Source organism: Bubalus bubalis, chromosome 18 (assembly GCF_019923935.1).
Source record: "Bubalus bubalis isolate 160015118507 breed Murrah chromosome 18, NDDB_SH_1, whole genome shotgun sequence".
NCBI classification, from domain to species: Eukaryota; Metazoa; Chordata; class Mammalia; order Artiodactyla; family Bovidae; genus Bubalus; species Bubalus bubalis.
The window spans coordinates 16,230,777-16,243,655 of NC_059174.1; the positions used below are offsets into that span (position 1 = coordinate 16,230,777).

The 12,879-nt window shown below is 47.2% G+C and overlaps 1 protein-coding gene across 4 annotated transcripts in view; it reads right to left on the bottom strand.

The window, feature by feature from the left end:
- Positions 1 to 5,321: 5,321 nt before the first annotated feature.
- Positions 5,322 to 12,879, bottom strand: part of ABCC11 (ATP binding cassette subfamily C member 11) — an 88,197-nt gene continuing 80,639 nt past the window's right edge. For 3 of the 4 annotated variants that reach the window (XM_044931215.2, XM_006043886.4, XM_044931214.2), the window contains 4 exons: positions 9,950 to 10,028; positions 9,274 to 9,387; positions 6,598 to 6,762; positions 5,323 to 6,487 (listed from right to left, as the gene is read on the bottom strand). In XM_044931215.2, coding sequence (XP_044787150.2) covers positions 6,395 to 6,487; positions 6,598 to 6,762; positions 9,274 to 9,387; positions 9,950 to 10,028 — 451 coding nt within the window. In that variant the 3' untranslated portion in view covers positions 5,323 to 6,394. Of the gene's footprint in view, positions 6,488 to 6,597; positions 6,763 to 9,273; positions 9,388 to 9,949; positions 10,029 to 12,879 lie in introns of all 4 variants that reach the window. The other variant, XM_044931216.2, reaches the window with a different exon arrangement.

A 12,879-nucleotide genomic window follows, 5' to 3' on the forward strand; every position in this document is an offset into this window, starting at 1 on the left:
CAAGTGGGACTGGGACTGTCCTATTGGAACAGAAGGTTCTGAATCAGTCAGTTGTTGCTAGAGTGCAGCTCAAACAACAAAGCATTTGGGAGCCAAGGACTGGCCAGGAAGCATCATTATTAAGTGGGAAAATTATACTTCTCTTTGCTGTAATGAGAAATGGTTTTGCCCTGTACTGCAGAGCTCCTGCAATGGCCGCAGGAACTAGGGAAGGGTCAGCCAGGCAGCAACACTCGAGTTTGTGTGAGGGGATCACTCCCTGCTCTGAGCAAACCATGCCCGAGTACAGTATTGGGTGAGGCCTTTCTCCCCAGCCTTGTTAGCCTCTTGTCCTTTCTTTTTTTCACAATCTAATTTTATTTTGTTTGTTTTGTTTTTAATTTTTGGCCACACCGCCTAGCATGCAGGATCTTAGTTTTACCACGGATCAAAACCACGCCCCTTGCATTGAGAGCTCAGAGTCTTAACCACTAGACCACCAGGGAAGTCCCCTCTCCTGCCCCTTCTATTCCTCCCTGTTTTAGAGTCAAGTCCCAAGCCAGCCAGTGAAAAGCCAGTGGTATAGTTGTGGGCAAGAAGCCTCTGTCTGGGACTCAGCTTCCCTCTGTAAAATCAAGAATGCAAACAAATGAGGGTTCTTAACCCTTTTTGTGCCATGGATCTCTTTGACATTCAGAATAGAGTTTCTAAGGCATAAAATAAACTACACAGGAGTGGGAAGAAAACCAATTACACTGATACATAGCAAAACAATATGTAAAAAGTAAAATCAGACATTGTCATATGTGTGCTTCTCTACTGATACAGTAAATAACTACTATAATTTCAAAGCAGTGATGCATATAAATGATATTTTGTGAGACTTCCCTGGTGGTCCAGTGGCTAAGACTCCACACTCCCAGTGTAGGGAGTGCAGGGGCCTGGGTTCAATCCCTGGTCAGGGAACAAGATCCCATGTGCTGCAACTAAGATCCCATATGCCTCAACTAAGACCCAGCACAGCTAAATAAATACATAATAAAATAAAATAAATGATATTTTGAGACATCTAAAACAACTGACGTGAGATTTGAGAAAACTGATGATTTCTGTTGAGGACAAAGTCATAGGCAGTGCTAATACCATTATAGCTTATTGTCTCATTCATAATCCATGGAAATTTCTGTTAGTAAAAACAAATCAGTTTTTCCCATTCAAATCGATGGCTCCCCTGAATCTAGCTAAGGAGCCCATGGACTACAGGTTAAGAACATCTGAACTGACAGTGTCTGAAGTTGCTTCTGACTCTGACATAGTTGGCTTCCACAGAGCTGGATAGACTACCACATTTAGGTTAATGAGGGTGAAATGGTACTGTCTTAAGAGCTGGCACCTATCATAGGGTGGAAACTGGTTTTTGTTTGTTTAAAGAACTGCCTTGACCAGTCTCTTGAGGTAAACTATACAACCCTGAAGACTTGCCCAGCAGGAAACGTCATCAACAGAGAGAAATGAACAGTTCTGAGTAGCACAGGTCAGGACTTGGGAAGTGGAAGCAGAGAGAACTCAGAGGGTGCGATGAGCAGTATGAAGCAGACTAGCACAGAAACTCCCCCTTGGCCCAGACTCCACTGAAGTCCTCTACATCACTGAGCGACTATCACTTTCACACATACAAAGCGAATAAGGAAATTAAGAGAAAGTGCTAAGCTCTCCTTCTGAGTCAATGTGATGGAGGAAACGAGTGTCTGTATGGTCCAAGTGAGTCGCTCTGGAGTCTGAACCAAAAGAGGTCATAGAAATAAACGTGCCCCAGAAGTGGACTTTGGGGAAACTTTGGAGAACACATTAGAACCAAGGTTTAAACCTTTTCGGTCTAGCCCCTACAGGATAGAGTCATCTTGCTACCCCCTGGGTTCTGAGAGTGTGGTGCTGGGTCCGGCATCAGCAACATCTGGAAACTTGTTAGAAAGGCAAATTCTCGAGTCCCACTCCAGACCTCCTGAATCAGAAAGTGTGTTGGGGTGCGGGCCCTGGCAAGGTTTGCTTTAGCAAACTCCAGGCTAAAGAACTCCCGCCATTGGCATTATTATGTTCACCATTGCATCCTGGAGTCATATATGCCCTAGAAGTTATCCAGTCTGATTTCCCACGCACACAGAATCCCTTCCAGGACTCAGTCTTGTGGGAACCCTCGGAGCCTGGAAATACCAGCAGTGCCCCTTGCCCTACACCGGGGAGAACTGTCTGAATCAGAAAAGGCTTCCAGCCAGGGGCAGCTCCTAGCCCGACCTTTCCAGATGAAGAATGTTTGTTCCTGGGGATCTGGGGCTGCCCTCTGGAGCTGTTCCTAGAGGAAGCCCTTAGGGAAAGTGAAGACTCCCTCTACCTTCCTGGTCCTTCTCACAACATAGCTCAGGCCACCTAGTGGTCGCCCTTGGAAGAGTCTCCATGTACCTGTTTCTCTTAAAATAGTGCCCAGAGCTGAGGCAGAGGGCAGGGCAGGGCCAGGTGGACCACTGTCTCCTTCGATCTGCACATCTGCTTGTTGTTTCTGTGACCACATCCACATCACCCAGTTTGTGTTGAAGTCTGTCCACAACACTCAACCAGGAGGGGGACCGGGCCCTGGCTGGCAGATGGAGGCCTTTAGATCCCTGAACACTAAAAATACTCTCCCATCCCCGTAGGGATGTAATTGAAAATACAAATAATGGCAAACCACTAAGTAAATATGGGCTTCCCTAGTGACTCAGACAGTAAAGAATCCGCCTGCAATGCAGGAGACCTGGGTTAGATCCCTGGGTTGGGAAGATCCCCTGGAGGAGGGCATGGCAACCCACTCCAGTACTCTTGCCTGGAGAATCCCACAGACTGAGGAGCCTGGAGGGCTACAGTCCATGGAGTCGCAAAGAGTCGGACTCGACTGAGTGACTAAGCATAGCACTAAGTAAATATAAGGAAGTGGAGCTGCGTTCTCTCATTATAATTATTTTTAGGTTATTTTTGAAATATCAGTTTTTGGGGGGACTTCCCTGGTGGTCCAATGATTAAGAATTCACCTTTCAATGCAGAGAATGTGGCTTTGATCCCTGGTCTTTGATCCCTGGTCAGGGAACTAAACTCCCACATGCCACGGGCAACTAAGTCCAGGCATTGCAACTAAAGAACTCTATGTGCTGCAACGAAGACCCAGTGCAGCCAAAATTTTTTAAAAAAATCAATTTTTAAACCTGTATTACAATATAGTTCAGATAGCCCCCAAATATATAAAGAATTAAAGAAAACAAACTCATATACTCATCATTCAACTTAAGGAATAAAATCACCAATCAGTTCAGTTCAGTTCAGTCGCTCAGTCGTGTCCGACTCTTTGCGAGCCCATGAACTGCAGCACACCAGGCCTCCCTGTCCATCACCAACTCCCAGAATACACCCAAACCCATGTCCATAAAGTCAGTGATGCCATCCAGCCATCTCATCCTCCGCCGTCCCCTTCTCCTCCTGCCCCCAATCCCTCCCAGCATCAGGGTCTTTTCCAAAGAGTCAACTCTTCGCATGAGGTGGCCAAAGTATTGGAGTTTCTGCTTTAGCATCAGTCCTTCCAAAGAACACCCAGGGCTGATCTCCTTTAGGATGGACTGGTTGGATCTCCCTGCAGTCCAAGGGACTCTCAAGAGTCTGTTGTTTTTTTAAAAAAAAAAAATCATATATTATTTTTTCAAACAGTTTTGCTTTATTGTTGTTTGGAGCCAATGGTTCTCAATTTCCACTGCATATTAGATTCACTTACCGCTTTAAAAATCCCAATGTACACTCTCTACCTCAAACCAATGAAATCAAAACACCTAGGGGTGGACCTCCATCAGGATATTTGGGTGACTCCAGTGTGCTGGGAAGGCTGAGAACCTACCCTGAAGAGAAGCTGCTGTGAAGAGAGGTGAAATGAGGCCCTGAAGACCTAGTGGAAACGGGCTCTGGTTCTTGTCCTCTGATTAAGGGGTCAACAGTACTCAGTGGATCTAGACCTGGAACCCACGGGACCTTCTCCGCATTTTTGGGAAGAGCCTGCCATCTGCTGGCCAACTGAAGGAAAACAGGCAGCTAACTTTGTCCCATGAGGCAGCAGCACTGAGTATGTGGAGCACTCTCCCGGCGACACAGGCAGCTGCCCCATGGCAGCTCCGGGAGAGGGCAGGGCCAGGCGAGGAGAGTGATCTTCAACTTGCCGACGAGCAGCTCTGCGACTCTGCAGAGTTGTACCAGGCTGGGAGCAGGAGCGGCCGCTCTTCAGGGCCCCAGGAGGAAAAAGCAAGGATGAGGGGAAGAGGACCCACTGAACAAAAGGATTTTTAAGAGAGAAGACATCCACCTGGGAAACACTCTCAGGAGAGAAGCGGGTGCTGCTTAAGAACCAGGAAGGGCACAGAGGCGATGCACACGTGGCACTAGCTCAGGTCCCGCGATTGAACCAGCCCTGCCACAGTTCATTCCCACAGGGGTTTGTTTGCTTTTCTCTCTGCCTGGGACAGTCTTCCTTACCCCCGTCCCCTTCATCTGAGCAAACCTTTGTCCATTTCTCTGGTCTCATCTCTTCCACCATGAAGCTTGCTCTGACTGCCTCCATCTCCTGAACCCTGCCCTTGCCTCCTGTGGCTTGGTTTTAGAACCTCCTGTTTACTTGCTTACTACTTAATCTCTGGGAGGGCTTCCCTGGTGGCTCAGCTGGTAAAGAATCTGTCTGCAATGTGGGAGACCTGGGTTCGATTCCTGGGTTAGGAGGATTTCCCTGAAGAAGGGAACTGCTACCCCACTCCAGTATTCTGGCCTGGAGAATTTCACAGTCCATGGGGTCACAAAGAGTCAGACACTGAGCGACTTTCACTCACTACTTACTCTCTGGAGGGCAAATTCCATGAGGCCGGGGACATCATTACGTCCCCAGCATCCACCCCAGTGCAACAGAGTAAGAAATACTCGTTTACTGAATTGATTTTTCTTAGGGCAAAATCAGACACTAATCTGAAAACAAAAGGAAAGTACTTTGAAACATATTCTCTCGAACAATGAGGTCTCCCTAGAAGTAAATTGAAAATAATCACCCTTTCTATTTATATATATCTATACCCATTAGGGGAGAAGGCAATGGCACCCCACTCCAGTACTCTTGCCTGGAAAATCCCATGGATGGAGGAGCCTGGTAGGCTGTAGTCCATGGGGTCGCTAAGAGTCGGACATGACTGAGCGACTTCCCTTTCACTTTTCACTTTCATGCATTAGAGAAGGAAATGGCAACCGACTCCAGTGTTCTTGCCTGGAGAATCCCAGGGACAGGGGAGCCTGGTGGGCTGCCGTCTATGGAGTCGCACAGAGTCGGACACGACTGAAGCGACTTAGCAGCAGCATAACCATTAGGGGTAGGGGGACACAAATGATCTTATTTTCAGTTGGCATATGGATTAATAATAAGTTAACTATTTATTTCACCCATCTATGCTCCAATTAGTAAGCAAGCACAGGGTAGACAGCTACTGTTTGGGGGCTGTCCACTCTTTCCTAATGTAGTAATAACACCCCAATTTTATTTTGGGGAAGCATCCCTCTCCATTCTCCATTTATGTGATTCAGGGTAGCTGATTGCCTCCCCAGGCCCGGATACAGGCATACAATTTGGGCCCGGCCCCTCACTGCATTCCAGCGGCCTAACACATGACTAGTTCAGGGATGAGCAACTCAAGTTGGCCCAGGGATTTAGCCCTGGAGTTTTGCTGGAATTCCTGGAGAAAGAGGACTGGGAGTATGGAGCTGGTGGAATGTGAGCCTCGGACAGCTGGCAGCCATGCTGTACCATGAGGAGAGAAGGCCAGAGAGTGAAGTCAAACAAATGAAAGTGAGGCTGAGTGAAGAAAGGCAGAGCCCGCACGGCAGACGTCCTTTTGATACTGGCACTCAATCCAGAGTTTTTTCTGGAACTTTCCATTACATGAGCTAATAACGTCCCTTTTACCAGAAAGCTTAAGAACGTTTCTGTTTGCTGTAGCTGAATGAATACCAGCTAACAGAGAAAGCAGAACTGAGAGTGCGACTTTTCCTTTTTTTTTTTTTTTCTTTTTAACAAAATCAGTATACCACTTGCAACACTCTTAACACCAATCAGAAATTGTAATAAACTTTACCATTATTATGAAATTCCTCCGTGGTCTCCAGGGGAGCCAGCAAGTGCCCTACTCCAGGCTGTGCTCCCTCAGTGTCCTTTTCCCGCCCATCACCAGCACTTAGAGCACGCTCCAGCCCTGCTTTGCAGAGAAGCAGCCATCTCTGCAGAGGAGGTTGCAGGCTGCAGTCTTCCCTGCCGGCTCTGACTACTGCACCATGGCCGGCTCAGCCACGCCCGCCTCCACGCAGTCCCTCCTCCTCAGCTCATCGAACTGCTGGCTGTTGCCAGCAGGGCTGCGAATGTGGACCCCGGCTTCTTCTGCAGGACCTCAGGCTTGTCAAACTCCACCACCTGGGAGGCAGAGAGAGAAGGGGAGGGAAGCAGGGTGCAGCTGAGCAGGGTCCTGAGGGATCCAAAGGCCTGGGCGCCATCCTCCCAGTGGCCTGGGGGTGTCCCCTTACCTTCCCGTTGCCCATGACCAGGATGCGGTCGCAGTTGAGGATGGTGGTGATACGGTGCGCGATGACCAGCACTGTGCAGCCCCGGAAACTTTCACGGATTGTGTGTTGGATGAGGATGTCCGTCTCCAAGTCGAGAGAGGCCGTGGCCTCATCAATAAGGACGATCTGATAGATAAGAAACAGGGGCGAAGGCAGCCTCCTCAGACTTAACCCTGGGTCTAGTCCTGGGGTGACTGCTAGTCTGCCTAGTACCTCAGCTGGAAAATCTTTGGACTTGGTTCGAAACCCACTTGGAGCTTTAAGTTATCCATCACATTATGAAGAGAATGTTAAGTCTCAACCAAGAGCTAACTATACTTCGTGTCTGTTAGTAGCTCAGTCGTGTCTGACTCTTTGCAACTCCATGGACTGTAGCCCGCCAGGCTCCTCTGTCCATGGAATTCTCCAGGCAAGAATCCTGGAAGTGGGTTACCATTTCCTTCTCCAGGGGGTCTTCCCAACCCAGGGATAGAACCCAGGTCTCCTGCATTGCAGGCAGATTCCTTACAATCTGAACTACCAGGGACGCCTTCTTTAGTGACCAGAAAATTAAGTTCTTAAAAGTGAAAATGTGCCAGTAGCAACTTCCTGTTTTATGAACTGCCTTCCTATTTGTCTGAATTAACGTAGAGTAATGTTCCTCTCAGGACAGCCAAGCACACATCCCGGGTGGCAGAAGAGATGGTGCAGCTAGTATGTGGATAAATGCACTTTTTACTTTAACATGTTTGTATTTCTTTCATTAACAATATGCATCAGATGCCATTTGCAGCAACATGGATGGCCCTAGAGATTGTCATACTGAGTGAAGTAAGACAGAGAAAGAGAAATATGACATCCCTTATATGTAGGATCTAAAAAGAAATGATACAAATGAACTTACAAAACAGAAAGAGACTAGCAGATGTAGAGAACAAACTTTCGGTTTCAGGGGGAGGAAGAAAGGGGAGAAGGGATAGTTAGAGGGTTGGGGATGGACATGTACACACAGCTATATTTAAAATGGATAAACAACAAGGTCCTATTGTGTAGCAAAGGGAACTCTGCTCAATGTTATGAGCCTGGATGGGAGGGGAGTTTGGGGGAGAATGGATACATGTATATGTATGGCTGAATCCCTTTGCTATTGGCCTGAAACTATCACAATATTGTTAATCGGCTATACCCCAACACAAAATAAAAAAGGTTTAAAAAATATGCATTGGAAGAATTTAATTGGCATAGAAAGTGTGATTTTTGCTCCTTCACAAGACAAGGCATCACAAGTAAATCACAGGCTAGGTGGTACACAGATAGGACAAAAATCATAAAGTGATGACGCAAACTTGGAAAACAATCTAGAGAAAGCAGCCTTCACACCAAGTGGCTCAGTAACTGAAATACGGAACTGAGGGGTTAAGAAAATGTCACCCACACATTGCCAGGCCTATCACCCATCTCTCTTAGCAAGACGGGAAAGAGCTTCCTCCTCTGAAACCTCCCTGCTCCAGGCCCCATCGAGCTCTGTGTGCTCTTCCCCTCGGCTCTGACTGTCGCACCATCATTGTTTGCATTGCTCATTAACTGACCGTGTTGTGCATTGCATGTGCATGTGCATGTGTGTGCAAGTATGTATACCTGTGTGAGTGTGGAGGTGTGGGTGTGTATGTGTGTACAGTGCCTCACTTGTGAGGGAAAGTTGGCTCCTAAGTAGCCCCTGTAGTACCTGAAATATTTGGAAAACTTTAAGCCAACAAAGGTCCGTCTAGTCAAGACTATGGTTTTTCCAGTAGTCATGTATGGATGTGAGAGTTGCACTATAAAGAAAGCTGAGCGTGGAAGTATTGATGCCTTTGAACTGTAGTGTTGGAGAAGACTCTTGAGAGTCCCTTGGACTTCAAGGAGATCCAACCAGTCCATCCTAAAGGAGATCAGCCCTGGGTGTTCATTGGAAGGACTGATGCTAAAGCTGAAACTCGAATGCTTTGGCCACCTCATGCGAAGAGATGACTCATTTGAAAAGACCCTGATGCTCGGAAACATTGAAGGTGGGAGGAAAAGGGGACGACAGAGGATGAGATGGTTGGATGGCATCACCGACTCAATGGAGATGAGCTTGAGTAAACTCTGGGAGCTGGTGATAGACAGGGAGGCCTGGTGTGCTGCGGCCCATGGGGTCGCAAAGAGTCGGACACGACTGAGCGACTGAACTGAACTGAACTGAAGAAACACTGTTGGATGAAACTTTTAAAAAAAAATGTTCTTTTGCTCCTGAACAGGTGTCATCTGATTCTCAAATCTAATAAAGATGAGGGAATGTCCTGCCCCCAAGTTTTAAAAGGAAAGCACAGTAGGCGACTTTGAGTGAATGTATCTCTAGCCTTGTGGCTTTGTGCAGGAGGAGTGCATTGGGGCTTGGTTGTGGCAGGGACGTTTCAAGTCTAGGTTGGGGTGCCAGGGTGCAGAATACATGGGCAGAGAGCCCCCCTTCCACAGGCAGGGTTGCCCAGAATGGCAGAAAGTTACCATCAAGCCCTTTGTGGCTTTGTGGACAGAACCCAGGGTGGAGCCCAGAGTCCCAGATGCCTGAGGGAGAAACAGCAGTGTGTTTCCCAAGCTGGGCATCCCCCAGAGCCCTCACGTGCCCCCAGCTCTCACCTTGGAGCTGCGGAGGAGGGCCCGGGCAATGCAGAGCAGCTGCCGCTCCCCCACGGAGAAGTTCGAGCCATTTTCCACAACTTCTGCTTGCAAGCCTTGTGGCAACTTTGAGATCTGTGATATCAAGGAAGACACCCGTGAGCCACGGTGGGATGAGTTCTAAAACTGACCCCCTCGTACCTCTCCTGTCCTGTCCTGTCTGTGACAATCCCTCCCCGCCCGTCTCCACACTCCAGACACTGACCTTTCTCGTCCCCAGCTCTGCCCATCCAGTTCCCCTCACAAGGTCTTTGCACCTGCTAGTTTTTAAACATGGGATGTTCTCTCAAAGATCTGTGCCCAGCTGCCCCCTCAGCATTTGGTCTGTCAAATGTGTGTCTCTACAGAGGCCCTGGCTGGCCACCCACTGCGGTGTCTGCAGTTCTCATTACTACCTACACAGCACTGGTCCCATCTGAGTCTTTCCTGACTGTAAGCACCAGAAAGACAAAGCTGTACCCCCCTTGCCCTGAGTTGGTACATGCCTGGCTTACTACTGGCGTCATCAGCCCTTATCTGGGGATCTCAAACCATCTCATTCCCGTGAGATGATTTAATCCATGCAGCATCTGGCACACCACACCAGAGGAGCCCGGAGGACCAGCAGGACTGAGAATTCAGCCTCGTGCTTACTCACTGTCTTGTTCAGGAATGTCCTCTCCAAGGCATCCCAGATCTGCTCGTCTGTGCAGCGGTCAAAGGGGTCCAGGTTGAATCTGCCTCAGGAGAGAAAGAGAAGTGTTCAAGAAGCACACTTGCCTATTGAGTCGTCTGCACCCCGCAGGGCACGTGACCGAGGATGGTTGAGTAAGTGAAACTTGCTCAGTTGTATCCAACTCTTTGGGATGCCATGGCCTATAAGCCCACCAGGCTCCTCTGTCCGTGGAATTTTCCAGTCTAGAATACTGGAATAGGTTGCCATTTCCATCTTTGGGGGATCTTCTGGACCCAGGGATTGAACCCAGGTGTATTGCATTGCAGGCAGACTTCTTGCCATCTGAACCACCAGGGTAGTCAGGATGGTTAGAGCTGGATTATTGGATCCAGAGAAACTCATCAAACTCCCACTAGTGGTCTTCCTTGTGCCTTCCGGGTACCCCTTCCTTCTGCAGGCAGCAGCTCCCAAGTCTTGTTTGGGGGCCACCTCCTTCCTAGCCATAAATCCTATGTGGTCCAGGTGGAGCAGACTCAGGTGGAAGCAAACCAGAAGGCGGTAACCCCTGGCCACAGCAATTGGCTGAGGGGTGGGGAAGGTAACCAATCAGAATGTATCTCAGGACCTAGACAACAATCACCAGAAAAGGAGCTTGTACTTTCTCACCAACTGAACAAATGAGGCTACAACCATCTTGCCTCGGGAAGAGGAGACATGGAGCCCCCATGGCCCACAGTGGAGCCCAAGGATGAAGCCAAGGCAGACTGAAGGGGATATTGGTCCTTTGAATCAACCTTGGCTTTCCTGTTTTGTGATTCAAGAGGTTCTTTTAGCTTAAGCCATCTGGGGTGTGTGTGTGCGTCTCTGTGTGTGTTAGCATACACATAACACAATATTTATCATTTTAACTGTAATTGTACAATTTAGTGGTGTTCAATACATTTACAATGCCAGGTAACAATCCACTAAAACTCAACACCAATAAAATCTCTGCCGATTAAACGTTCTCCCTCCCCTTCCTCCCTTAGCCCCTGGTAACCTCTTTTCTACTTTCTGTTTCTACAGGTTTGCCTATTCCTGGTATCTCATTTACATGGAAATATACAATATTTGGAGCTTCCCAGGTGGCATTAGTGGTAAAGAACCCGCCTGCCAATACAGGTAGACATCATAGACTCAGTTCGATCCCACGGGTTGGGAAAGATCCCCTGGAGGAGGGCACAGCAACCCACTCCAGTATTCTTGCCTGGAGAATCGCATGGACGGAGGAGCCTTGCAGGCTTCAGTCCATAGGGTCACAAAGAGTAGGACACGACTGAAGCATCCTGCATCTGGCTTACTTCACTTAGCATAATGCTTTCAAGATCCATCCATGTTGTATCATGTATCAATTTTTCATTTGTTTCTGATTGAATGATATACCACAGTTTGTATAGGTCACATTTTGTTCATCCATTCATCTGTCGATGGACATTTGGGTGTTTCTACCTTTTGGCTATTGTGAATAAGGTCATAAGCACTGTTATACAAATATCTGTTAAGCCCTGCTTTCAATTCTGTGGTAATTCTTTCAAATCTGTAGATTTGATTCTTGAAATTTAATTCTTTCAAATCTGTAGAACCAGGTTTGGTGGATCATATGATAATTCTACATTTAACTCTTTGAGGAACCGCCAAATTGTTTTCCGCAGTGGCTGTGCTATTTTACATTCTCACCAATAGTTCCTGAGGGTTCCAATTTCTCAACATTCTTACCAACACTTGTTATGTTCCTTTTTCTGTTCTTATTATCGCTAGTCTAGTAGGTATAAGGTGTTATCTCATTGTGGTAAGGTTGTTTTTTTTTTTTCCTGTCTCTTGCAGAGAAGGAATCCTAACTGATCATCCAGGCAACTAACATCATATTTGGATCTAATTGGACTTTATACCCATTAAGGTTTGCCCTGGCATTTGGCATAGGAAACATTATAAACACTTCCTTGTTATGCAGCCACTCAGTCCCAATTGAAACCTGTCTTAACTGCTGTTTTGTGTTTTTTTCCCCCAGTTCAACATACATTTTGTGTGTATGGCTAGATTGAAGACGCAGAAGGTAGAATGCCCTATTTGCATGACATTTGGTAATTGCCAAAGCATTTTCACAGATGGGTTCATTGACATCCTCTTCCTCATGAGACGGATCTCTTTTATTGATGAGAAAATTGTGACTTATCAGTGTTAAGTGGCTTGTTCAAGCTCACACCACAAGTCAGAGAGACAGGCTGGCATCAAGATACTCAGAGTTAGACAGAACCTCGAAAGGCAGGGAACCCAGGTCTCCTGTTCGCCGGTGCACACTTTGTGCGGCAAGCAGTGTGGGGGGAGGAGAGGTACTATGACTCGGTAGGGCGATAGTATCTGGAGTTGTATCTCATCTCTACCATTTACGTGTGTGTCTCTTTCAATAAGCCACTTTCCTAAGTTCAGTTTGTAGAAAGTAATAGTGCCCACCTCACAGAGTTGCTCTAACACTGCAATGACCCAGAATATTAAAGCATAGGGCTGGCACATTTAAATGCTCAATACATATTAATTCATGTTTCTACTACTCCTATATCAAGGCACGATAGATTTGGGCCAACTTCTACCTTAACACAGAAATCTACCACTAAATTTTATCTCATTCCTCTAAAACAACACAATCGGTACAAAGTTCTCTGTGCATACAGTATGCACTCTCCTTGGAAAGACTCTTCCTTTTTTCTGCCAGGCAGTCTTCTACTTAGCCTTCAAGACCCTACTCAAAGGCCTCCCCCGCTTCTCTGGAAGGCTTTCTGAATTCCCCCAGGCAGAGTTATTTGTCCTACTTCTAGGTTCCCTTAGCACTTGGTTTATATCTCTGATCTAGCAAATTACATCATTGTATTAATATT